Source organism: Neopsephotus bourkii, unplaced genomic scaffold (genome assembly GCF_033783945.1).
Source record: "Neopsephotus bourkii isolate Nb327-2 ecotype Australia unplaced genomic scaffold, CSIRO-AGI_Nbou_v1 NB_272, whole genome shotgun sequence".
Lineage (NCBI taxonomy): Eukaryota > Metazoa > Chordata > Aves > Psittaciformes > Psittacidae > Neopsephotus > Neopsephotus bourkii.
Genome location: NW_026900781.1, coordinates 21,190,922 through 21,203,119, shown reverse-complemented (window position 1 = coordinate 21,203,119; position 12,198 = coordinate 21,190,922). Strand labels below are relative to the sequence as shown.

The following is a 12,198-nucleotide window of genomic DNA, read 5'->3' as shown; positions in this document are numbered from 1 at the left end:
TTGCAAGTATTTCATCTTGATAGTAATGTTTGTGATTTTATGAAACTACAAAGGTATTATTTATTTATTATATCTGGTTTCGGGGCATAAAAGATATGAAAATGAACCTTAGCTCAGGAAATAGCCTCCATCGAGTAATATCGTTTGTGTGGGTATCAGTACAGTGTATTCCTGCACTGGGAATATGCTTGTCACAGAAACGGCAAAGTTTAATGCTCCCCTGGAGGGAAGACACTGCCAGAAAAATATGCAAAAATTGGTGGTTGAAGGGAAAATAAGAGGAAAGTAAATAGTATGTGGCTAAATCTGGATTACTCATTCTCCATCAGCTTCACTGAAAATTTAAACAAAAGTAGACAGAAAAAAAATTTAGAAATAGATGAAATAAAAAAATAATATAAAATATAAAAAGAATAAAGAAATAAAAGAAAAAATAAATTTATTAAATAAATAAAAACAAAAAGCAAAGAACCCTATGAGAAAAGAGTCACACAAGCAAAACTCACAACCCTCGTCTGACTCAGACGAGTTCTTCAAAAGAACTGAGGTCAAATTGTGCTTTCACTGTTGAAGTGTTATCAGGAAAGAAGATGGGGCTGTCCACTGCCCACTGCTGAAGCAATAAGTTTTCAGTCTGAGCACCAAACATCCAATTTGAACACATTTATGGGACAAAAAAAAATTAGCAAATCTAAGTGCAATAGATGCAAAAGCTGTCTCCCCAGCTGAGCAATTTAAGAAAGAAGATAGCATGACTACAGTCATTTGGATGAAGCACTGAAACTCAAACTGACCAACATTCAAGACCAAGAAGCGTTAAAAGGAATTTTTAAAACGAACCTAATAAAACTTTCCTTTGACAAATTTTAGTTGTGGAAAAACTGCAGTGGCACTTCACAACACAGACAAGAAGAGAACTGGAAGAGAACTCAGGAGGTTATAGTGCTCAGGGCAGGCTACTTACACTGCCAAATAAGCATGAGCTAAGGAATCATAGACACGAGGTATAAAAGCAGCACACTATCACTTATTTGCAAGCTCTCACACTAAGAGATAGAAGCAGCATGTTGAAACAACCAGTACTTGGTTACAATGTTTTTCACTAATCTCTGTTGATAGTAATTAAGGACCCAAATAATCAGGATTTGGGGTGTAAGATAAAGATGAAAATTTGCATTTGAAAACTCACAAATCTTTCATCACTAAGTAGATTTCATCAATTTTAGGCTAAAGGATGAAGCTATTGGTAAAATACCCAATCAGACAAAAAAATGACAAAAAACAGTAACTCCAAGGCTCCTGAATGCAGGTCCCATACCATATTTTAAGCCTTGCATTGTTTACTTAGATGTCCTAGGGACTTTTGTTTACTTAAAGATCCTAAGCACTTAAAATGGCAGTAACTATGCACATGTAGCAATCTGGGTTCCCATTCACAATGCCTTTTAATTTTGGAAGTATATTTCCAATGCAATCTGTTGTAAATACATAATTTATGCTTATAATGTCAGTAATAACTGCTATTCAAGATATTTCCTCTGAAAAACAACCTTGCACTATGTCTCCTGTTAACAAATTTTCCCCTTGATAATCTCAGGTTCAAAGAATCCACCTTTTTAATGGAAGTAGTTAAGCCGCTATTAAATACACCAAGATAATAACATTTTTTAAATCTACATCTGTACCTATGCCTATATATCTATATATCAATATATCTCTATAGCTATATAGATATATATATGTATATATCTATATCATATATCTCTATCTATACCTGAATCTATCTTACCACTAGGTCAGGATGGCACTTGTAGTTAAGACTTTATTTCAAAGTACTATTCACAGTTTACATTGCACTGTGTTTCACACCATTCAAGCAAACTGCTGTAAGCACAATTTACACATTTCCCCAAATAAATCAAGAAAACAATTGCTTTTCTAATATGTTACAGGTAATAAAAGAGGAACATATGAGTGGCACACACCCACATACCTTTAATTCTCTTCTTTTTTTCTTTTTTTTTTAACATGCTCTGGTTTATTTACTTTTTGTAGGTGCTTGACTACCTTAGTATAAAGCAAAACTACCTAAGAGAATGCAAGAGAGCTAGTTTAAAAAGTCTATCTGCACGTTAGTACAAAACTGTTCTCTATGATCTAATCAGCATTTCTTTGCCTAATCTATTTTCTACAGATAATCCCCTATTTTAGATAGTGAGCACCAGAGTGGCTTGTCTATCTCCCTGCAGGGTAGAGCTGATGCTCTGGCAAGAATAACAGACTTCCTGAGTTCTGCTAGTTGAGATGCCAACTTTGACCAAATGTTCCATCTAGCAAAGCAGGAAGACACAGAGAATCAGGAAAGCAGATCTCGGGTGTTTGCTGGTGGCACTCCAATCATAGCAAAATCACAAATATTAACTACACCTTCTGGATCACTGCTTCAATCTTGATCCATTCCAACCAGCCAGAAAACACAGGTTTTGCCATACGACGCTAAAATCTTAACAAGACTGGGAATAACCAAGTTTCTAAACTAAATCATAGCTTTCAAACAGGTGGTTTCCAAGTTTTGGCAGTTCTGACCTAAATCTCCCCCCCAGCCCCTCCTCATTCTCAGTTCTTTCATAGAATGCTCTAAAGCAAAATCAAACTTCTTCCCCTTTTGAGCTTCTATTTTCTGTGCCTTAATCCCTTTCTACTTCATCCTTCCAATTTCAATTCTTTACTCTCTTTAGTCTCCCACGTTCCTTCCCGATGCTTTATCTCCCATGTTGATGACCACTTTGATACCTTAGATGAATATCATCTGTCTTCATTAGACTCACAAGTATGCTTCAGTGTCAACAGCATAGATATAGTTGTATTACTTCTCACAGTTTTTCTTTTCTAAACATCTAGTTTTAGCTACTAGAGAGAAGTTACTAAAGTAGATAGGCCTTTCTATCTGATACACTCTGAGTGGTTTCAGTGACACGCACTAAGTAGATGATGGTGATTATGGTCAACAGCCATTCACTGGTTTGATTAGCTTTTCACACATGTCTATTTCTAGTTTTTTGCTATTAGTTCTTCCTTATCCCTACCCAACTGTCACTGTGATATCAATGTGATAGAACCACTTCATTTGTTCATATATTATTATTTTGTAATTTTCAGATCATTGGTACTGATCATTCTTCTTATCCCATTCCCTCTTAGCTGTCATTAGTTAGCAATTCTCTCCATCCTTCTAAAGCTTGTACAGTTTTGTTCCTCCTTTCCACTGTAATGTCCATCTTGCACTCCTTCAGTTCTGTATGCTAACAGCCACGTCTTTGGTTTCTAGGATGCTAGAAATGCACTAGTGGCCTGTTCACTTGCTCCATGATGAATTTGTTCCCTCCTCCAAACGGCTAACCAAATGTGTTTTTCAAGCTCAATTAACTTCTGTCTCCACACCTTTTTGCTGTATTTATTTTCCAACTCTCTACTCCTTTTACCCCTGTGTCTGTGCATTAATTACAAGAAAACAGAGGAAACATAAGACAATATGAAATTCATTACCCCTTAGCATTTTCCCTCTGGTGATTTCTATTTTGCATTTCTGTTCTTTCCATCAGTGGTGAAATTTTTACTGTCCTCTCTTTTCCTATAATTGCTCTACTTTGCATCAGTGACATGATTCTGTCCTTCCTCCTGACCCACTCACACCAATTCTCTTTGTCAGATTTTTATTTACCTTCAGTTCTTTCACAGAAAGTACACAGGAAATATATTTAGCCTTTCCCACCATAGAAAAAAAACACAAATTTGACACCACTGGCCTCTCCAACAGTCCTGATAGTCTTTATTTCTAAACTCATTAAGTATGTTACTTAGAAGTGACTGTAATCACCATTAGTTCATGTCACTGAAATCATTCAGAGTGTTTTGAATCAAAAGGTCTATCTACTCTAGTAACTTCTCCCTAGAAGTAGCCAAAACTAGGTGCTTAGAAAAGAAAGAGTGTGAGAAGAACAATGACTATATCTATGCTGATGACTGACAGACCTACTTTTCTGTTTCAGGATTCTCTCTACTCTCAAAACTAAAATATTTGTCTGTTTCTACCACCTTTTGTACAAATCTTACCATACATTTAAGTTCATTAAAATCTCCGGGATCTTCACAGCCCAGCTTTCCTCAAGTAGTATGGATTTGTCCTTCAACCCATGAGGATTCTATAACCCATTAAATTTAAATATCTTTTTAGATCTTCCTGCTCACAGTATTTCTAAAGCTTGCAGGTGCTTTCTGTATAGCACGACTAAGACTATTCATATATGAAAAATTAATTTTTCATCATCTCTTCCATCTTATATCTGCATTATTGCAACACAGCTTTTAAGCTCATGACAAATGCAATTTCCTCCATGACTACAAGACTGCTTGAAATACAACTTTTTTTTTAGTCCACTACTTTGACCATGTTACTGCCCTGCTTTCTCCACTGTGTTGGTTCGTCTCTTCCCGATCATGTCAAATAAAACAAACTTGACTTGATCTTTTAAGTCCTTCCAGGCTTTTACTGACATTAATTACCTTCTAATGGCTACTCAGACATCGATTCTCATCTCTATTCTGTTCATTATAATTTTCTCAGCCAAGTATTTAATTTTCTAACAGCCCCTCTATATTGCCTTCACATTCAAAGCGTGTCTGCAAAGATTCATTATTTTTTTTCAAGATGCATCTTAAAACTCACCCCATTTGAGATGCCAAAATCCTAGTGATTGATAGTTAAAAATGGTTAGTGTACAGAGATCACTGGTTTTATAAATCCCCATAGACTTGCCCCTTATCACTTGTTCAAACTTCTTTGTATATTGTCCAAGACTGGGACAAACCTTTTTCTTTGTGTGCACCGACATGTTGAATAGCACAATGTATCCTCCTTGATCTTCATTACAGCAACAGCAACAATATTAGTAGATTGTTGTTAGTACATAATGTAGTTTTAAAAGCTCTGTTGGAGATTTGAGCCTTCTCCCTTTCTCCTTTTTAGTTATGCTTACAAAAAGTAAATGCTTTCATCCACCTGAGCATAGTCATTAGCAATAACTTTTACTGAACATTTACTACATATTTTTTCTGTCCACTGTCCTCCATACTGAAGTATCTGAAGAATTTTTTTACTTTTTAATATAACACACATACATGTGCATGCAATCTGCTACAGAGCCTCCAGCTCATGATTAGCTAATTGATGCCAGTGAGATTACTCAGATGAGTGAGGACTACTCACATTAACACTTGAAGAAATAGAACCTGTAATTCATGAAACTGTTGAACAGAGTATTTCTCATGCTGAATATCTCAAATGATAGTAACACAACTTGGACCAATGAAAAGCACCTAACTCATGAGCCACATTCCACCTCCAGTAACTACATACTTGCTTAAATAACGATACTAAAAACAACCTTATTTTTTTTGTCTGTATTAAGAAATCAGACTTAACAATGAAGTATTTACTCTTTTGAATAACTGGTCTGTGATTTTTTTCTGATGTCAGAGAAGGTGCTGAATTGTCATGAAATTAGTTTTTAAATTAGCATACCAACCTACTGTATCGCTTTTGGAATAGGTCCAGCTCACTTGAAGTACCAGAAAATAATGTTTTAATGAACAGAAGCACAGGGCACATTAAACATCTAACATATTACTATTTTATGATAGATTAAAGTCTAGAAAAGGTTATTCTTTAAGTATCTTTATTGCTTACTTTTGTAGAAATGATGGGGTTTAGCACCAAAGTAAATTTTCTTAACCTTTCCATGACTATATCCCACTTTTAAACATTATTTCTTAATCTTACAAAAGAATTGACATTCTTCAATATACATTCATGCAAGCCTAGTGAACTGATTTGCTAATAGCTTAATAATTAAATATAACCAATAAAAATAAAGCAATTGGTTTATATTTCCTTTGAGAAGGAAATCTATACAAGTTACAAAGCTTAAACAATATAAAAATATTTCTGCTTGTGCTTTCTTTCTCCTTGTTAATTTAAAATGTGATTCTAAGTGGATTTCATTTCCAAGTCAGACCTGCTTATGAAGACAAGGCTAAGAAAGCTGGGGCTGTTCAGCCTGGAGAACAGACAGCTGCATGGAGACCTCATAGCAGCGTTCCAGTATCTAAAGGGGGCCTATAGGGATGCTGGGGAGGGACTCTTCATTAGGGACTGTTGTGATAGGACAAAGGGTAAGTGGCTTAAACTTAAGCAGGGGAAGTTTAGGTTAAGAAGTTCTTTGCAGTAAAGGTGGTGAGGCACTGGAACGGGTTGCCCAGGGAAGGTGTGAATGCCCTATACCTGCAGTGTTCAAGGCCAGGCTGCATGGAGTCTTGGGTGATATGGTTTACTTTGAGGTGTTGGAACTTGATCTTAAGGTCCTTTCCAACCCTAATTATTCTATGATTCTGTGACTCTATGATTTAAAGTTTTCCCTTCCTCTTTAAGTTGTTTAAAGGAAAACTTCCAAAACTCCCTGCCCAAAGCAGTATTTATTCCATCTCCCCTCACTATAGCTCAGGGGAGAGGGTTTCTAGTTATTAATATAGTCTTGCCTACTATTGGATCAAATTCCACCCTGCCAAGAGGAGAAAGTCCAGCAATGTGAACCTGTGCTTTCATTAATGGATTATTTCAAGGTTAAATAAATATTTCTGAGCTGATCCTGAGAAGGACACTGAAAAAAATTTAAACCTGCATTTCTCTGTGAAACACCGTATCAAACCTGATCACTTGTTTGTGTGCTCACCTACCACTGTTAGCCCATTGGTTTATTTGTTATTTTTTCCTGTGCTAAAAGTCTATGTGTTTCCAGGATTGGATTCTTAAAAGTCATAAGTAGTAGCTGCTGAAATATACAAAGTGACACTGAAAAAATTTCTATTGGAATAATCACTTACCATAGTAAATTTTGTTCCTTGAATGTACTGCCTCCAAAGAGGCCCCCCTTTGGGATTACTTTCCCTGCCATGAAGCAACAGAAACCATAAAAAATGTTAGATATTAAATAAATTTATTCCAATGTTCTGGAAGAAAACATAGAAAAATCTCCTACTTCTTAACTCCCTACACACTGTTACATTCCATAAATACAGGAGGTAAAAATGAACCTGAGGAGCTGGTGTAAATCTGCATAGACAATTCACTGACTAAAAGTCACTTTGGTAAACAGCATCTTTTTTCCCTCTTATGACACTGCTTATACAGATCTAATAAGTTAGAGACTGATAGAGAGAATCTTCAGAACATGCACTGGGGCAGACTGCTATTAGTTATAGAAGACTGACCTACTACTGTCCGAACATTGTCTCTAACATAATGCAGGAAGTCTTGCTTGTTTGGGAACTTTACCTCAAGTACATTAGCTACCTCAGTAAAGATGTGGTCAACCAGTCCTATACTGAAATGGTCTAGCTCTTAGATTTTATCAAATCTGAACAAAAACTAACCTTAGAAAAACCTGCATAGTCAAGCAAATGCTTCAGAACTTGTCCAAAACTTAAAACCAAGATGACTCTTAAAAATCGCCAGTACTATTATACTCAATATGAGAGAGGAGTGAGGGCATTTTAGGACTGATCACCCTCATAAAAATACACAAATGACCGCAGTTTTGAGCCTGCCTTTTAGATTTTGGATCTACAAGAGGAATATTCAGTGTAGGAGAACGAGAAAGGTATTACTGCATCTCTCCAAAGAGATGTGTGGCCTTTTGGGTGTCAGGAGTTGACCAGAGAAATTTATGTAAAAATTATTATTTGAATATGCAACTCCTTTAAATCTTTTTTTATGATATTTTGTCAGAATAAAAAAGGACAGACATGAATAATTTACATTAAAAATTAAAGAGTTAAGAATAAATCAAGTATTTTTTAAGCTATCGAAGAAGAAACATGAATCTAGTCCCATCCTATACTGTGTATTCCCCCCCACCCCCCCCCCGAAAAAGCAAAACAAAATAGTGCCATAACTCATGAAGAGAATGGCATTTAACTTTTGGCTTTTTGGTTTCTTTCTACTTCAGTCATAGCTTGGCTGAACACTATTGTCTACTCTGTCACTTACTGACACTTTCTTCTTTGCTTCTGTTTTCCACAGAAATTGAATTCAAACTGAGGCTTGATTCTGTTCTCCACTGATAGGTGTCTAGTGCCATTTTGGATGTCTTTTACTATCCCACTTAGCCTCCAGCTGTTCCAAATAAGTTGTGCCATATCTGCTGTCCTGTACAGGTATTTTGGCTACCTTGGGGCATCTCAGATAGTATTAAATGCTTCTTTGCAGGCAACTGTGCCATATCTTTGCAGTCAAACAACTATTTTCAGAAACTACCATTTCAAACTGTTGCTAATATAACCTCTGCTGGGAAAAGGGTGAGATTGCTGTGGATACACAGGAAACAAAGATTTTTAAAGGGTTAAAAAAAAAAAAGAAAAGCCAAAGGATCAAACAGAATCCCATGCTAAACCACCAGATAAAGTCTATGTAGAAGCAGAATCTACCACCTTTATTTTCCAGAGTGTTCCACTTTTTTTACATCATAAAGGTCTTATCTAGGAAAGCTCATTAAAAGGTTTGCTTTGTGGATTCATAAAGAAAAACCTTCAAGTCACAACCATCTTCAAAAGTACTTCTACCTAATCTGAAGAACTGCAAGCAAATACTACTGACATCCTCTACACCCAAGGAATGCTTATCACGTTCACACAACTGCCATTACCATCCAAGCATGTCTTTTCTATAAAACTCCAATCAAACTCAGGCACAGAAAAATGACCCGAGTGCTCTTGCCTTCAAGAGCTCCATCATCTCTAAGCTCACAGAACCAAAACTAAAACCAGATACAATTATCTTACTAATGTGTTCCTCAGATGTTATGAAATACAATTTCTGGGATCGAATTTTAAGCCTCTAGAAAATTCTGATATGAAAAGTGGTATTAAGGCTTACCTAACAGGTCTGCTGAAGCTCTGAGTTTCCCCTCCCCTCTCCCTGAACATGTTACCACTATAATATCCTAACTTCCAGCTGCATATCGTGATGGTGTTAAAAGGGAGATGGGGTAAATGTTACTGCACATTTCAGCTTCTGAAACAGCTGTTGGTGGACAAAACTTAAAGAACATTCTGCTACTGTGGATCATGCCAAGACTGAAAAATCAACTCCTTTTACCCTTTTTTACAGTATGTGAATTCACAGGCAACAGTTTTCCTTGCCTCTCACCTCTGGACCCCAAGCTGGAATGAATGAATGAAATCAACCTCTGACTGAATCTTTACTGAATCTTTAGAAAATCTTTACAATCTTTAGACATGTTTGAGGTTTAGAAAGTGAATCAGGGAGATACAAGTTGTTCTGTCATGTCGCAGTATCTAATTACAGAATTTCACAACCCCTGAAGACCACTTCTGTGGCAAGCCAAATGCCAGAAGAACATAACAATAAAATGACTGCATGTTTTAATATGTCTTAACATGCAAAAATAATCTTAACAGTTAGCTTCAAGTGGGTGCTGGTGTATTTTCCAAAAACCTTGAAATAAACATTAGAATCATTTTGTTTTTAGAAATAACTGGAAAAACACATTTTTAAAAGAAAAACGAACCAAGCAAACAAACAAACAAAAAAAAACCCACAAATTACCTGGCAAGGCTTTTTCATTTTAATTGCTATAACATGGTATCTGTAACAGCAGAGTTCACAGGTCCATGATCCTCTTTCACTTATCCACTTTAACAGGCAAAGCTGATGTGTGTATCGTACTGACCCATCACAGCGGCAAGGATTTAACAATTCACCCTGAAAAGGCAACACAGAAACATTAATTTGAAAGGAATCTTTTCTATACAGGTATACTCACTACCAAAATTTTTACTGGTCTATAGCAATGAACTGGTCTCAGTTTCAATACGTGAAAAAGCATGTATTTTTGGCTACAAAAATGGTCACAGATTCAACTGTCTTAAAACTATCCAGGTACTTCTAATGAGACAAAGCCAGATAACTGTCTATGCACAGGTGAAGTGAAAGATTACTGCATCAAGCAATAGAAGCATTAGCCCTTTCAGATACCTCGGATAGTACACAAAGTGGTTATGCATTTCTCCAACGGTTATTTGCAGTCATCACAAGGAAAGAAATGGGTGACATCACAGAGAACCCTGATCTTGGAGCAAGGCTCTGTGCTGTACAGCCAGACAGTCCCAAATGATGTAACCGAACACTTCCCCCAGCAGTACACCTATTTCTAGATTATACAGATCAGCTATTCTCTTCTTTCCTTGAAAGGATTTTGCTTAGCTCAACTACAAGACAAACTATAAAGTGCTAGTTACGGAACCATTGCTGATATTGTGTATTGTTTGTAATGAAGAAGATCCTTGGAGGTCTTCTCGACATTATCTGTAAGGTAACACTCTCATTTTAAAGTCTAACAGAAACCTGAGAGATTCGTACTGTTCAAAGTCCCTGAGGGGAGATCCAGCGAGTGCGACGGCACGAACATGCACAGTGTGCAAGCCATCCATCGCAATCTCAGAATTCTCCCAAAGCTCTGCGCCTACTCAGAATTGCCCCAAGCGTTTGTCACATCTGAGGCTGGCTGCCCGTTCGGCCGCTGACACAGCATGAGGGCTGCTCCAGCAGGGCATGTCTGCAGGGGGCTCTCCCCCAGGGGCAGGCAGCGGCTCTCGGCCTCTCGGGCAGCGGGGCGGTGGCCAGGCTGGAGGCGCCGAGCCCTGTCCGCGGTGCTGATCGCTGCCCGCCGCCTCCGGCTGCAGCGGGCGTTGGCGAGAGAGGTCGGTCCGTCCGCCCTGCGCGCTCCCGCCTGCTCGGCTCTCCTCACCTGCTCGGGGCCCTGGAAGCAGATCTTGCAGATGGGGCCGGCCCCGCCCGGGTGGCTGCCGCTGCCGCTCTCGCTGCTGCACACCGAGCGGGTCTCGGGCTTGTCGCCGCCGGCTGCCCCCGCCTCCGAGCCGCCCCTCCGGCCTTCGCCGGTGCTGGGGCCACCGCTCTCTCCCTCCTCTGGGGTGTCCCCGCTGGCCTCCCCTGCTCCGGACGGCAGCTCCAGCGGGGCGCTGGGGTCTCGCTGCGGCTCCGCGGGAGGGAGGACGACGCTCCCCCCGGCGCAGCTCATGGCCCGGGGCACCCGCTCACCCGGGGCGGGGACGGCCCAAAGCGACGGATGGCGGCGGGGCGGGGTGGGAATGTATGGAAAGAGAGTGGCTGGGGCGCCCTTCCCGCTACCAGCAGCCGGGAAGGTGACCCGGCTGGTGGAGCGCGGCGGAGGGAGGCGGCGGGCAGCCAGAGCCGCCCCGGCGGCGTGTGCGTGTGAGTGTGAGTGAGTGTGGGGCTGCAGGGGGGTGTGTGCGGGGGGGGGGGGGGAGGAGGGGGCCGGGCCCGCCCGTGTGTCTGGAGGCGGCGGGGCGGAGCGGGCCGGAGGAGGGGCAGGGCCGGCCGGGTCCAGCCGCCAACGGTCGCCCCCGAGCGAGGGACCGTTACCCGGAGCGAGCCGCGGCGGGAGGGGAGACGAGGGGAGGCGCGATTCGGGCACCGCGACCGCCGCGGTCCCGCAGCTGCCGAGGCGCCTCTTCCGCCCTGCTCTGGGTCTCCGGGAAGCCGCCACCCCAGCGCCCTCCCGGCCCCGCCAGCCCCTTCCCTCCCCTGGCAGCCAGAGGGGCACCTGCCGCCCCTTGTACGCTCTCCCTCAGCACCGGCTCCCCACACGGCTGCCCCCTCCTGCCTCGCATAGCTCTCTGTCATTCCTTCGCGCCCCCCGCCTCGGACCAGGGTCTGGCCCCAGCCCTGGACAGCGGCAGAGGGTTTCTGTCGCCCTGCCCGTGCACAAACGCCTATCCCGCTTGCGATCACCGCACCCCAGTGCCCACAAGGCTCCTCGGCCTAGCGTCCCAGTGCCAAGGGACCCGGGCCTTTAAGGGATGATGACAGATCTTTTCACTTTATCGGGGGGGTTTGCTGCGGAAGGTTGCACTTGTGAAAGCTCAGCAGAGCACGTATTCAACAGTTGTTCTTTGGGTGTGAAACTGTAGTCCTAGGCTTCTGTGGCTGCCTTTTTTTACTGGTTTTTTTTTTTCCCCAAACTCATTACATCGCCTCATTTTCAAAATTAAATCTGCTAAAAGCATCATGATCAAATACCG

The 12,198-nt window shown here is 40.9% G+C and overlaps 1 protein-coding gene across 1 annotated transcript in view; it reads right to left on the bottom strand.

The window, feature by feature from the left end:
• MARCHF11 (membrane associated ring-CH-type finger 11) overlaps positions 1 to 11,413 on the bottom strand; it is a 33,563-nt gene extending 22,150 nt beyond the window's left edge. Inside the window, exons 1-2 of the mRNA XM_061346711.1 lie at positions 10,884 to 11,413; positions 9,683 to 9,838 (exon numbers count right to left, since the gene is read on the bottom strand). Coding sequence (XP_061202695.1) covers positions 9,683 to 9,838; positions 10,884 to 11,174 — 447 coding nt within the window. The 5' untranslated portion in view covers positions 11,175 to 11,413. The remainder of the gene's footprint in view (positions 1 to 9,682; positions 9,839 to 10,883) is intronic.
• Positions 11,414 to 12,198: the final 785 nt, after the last annotated feature.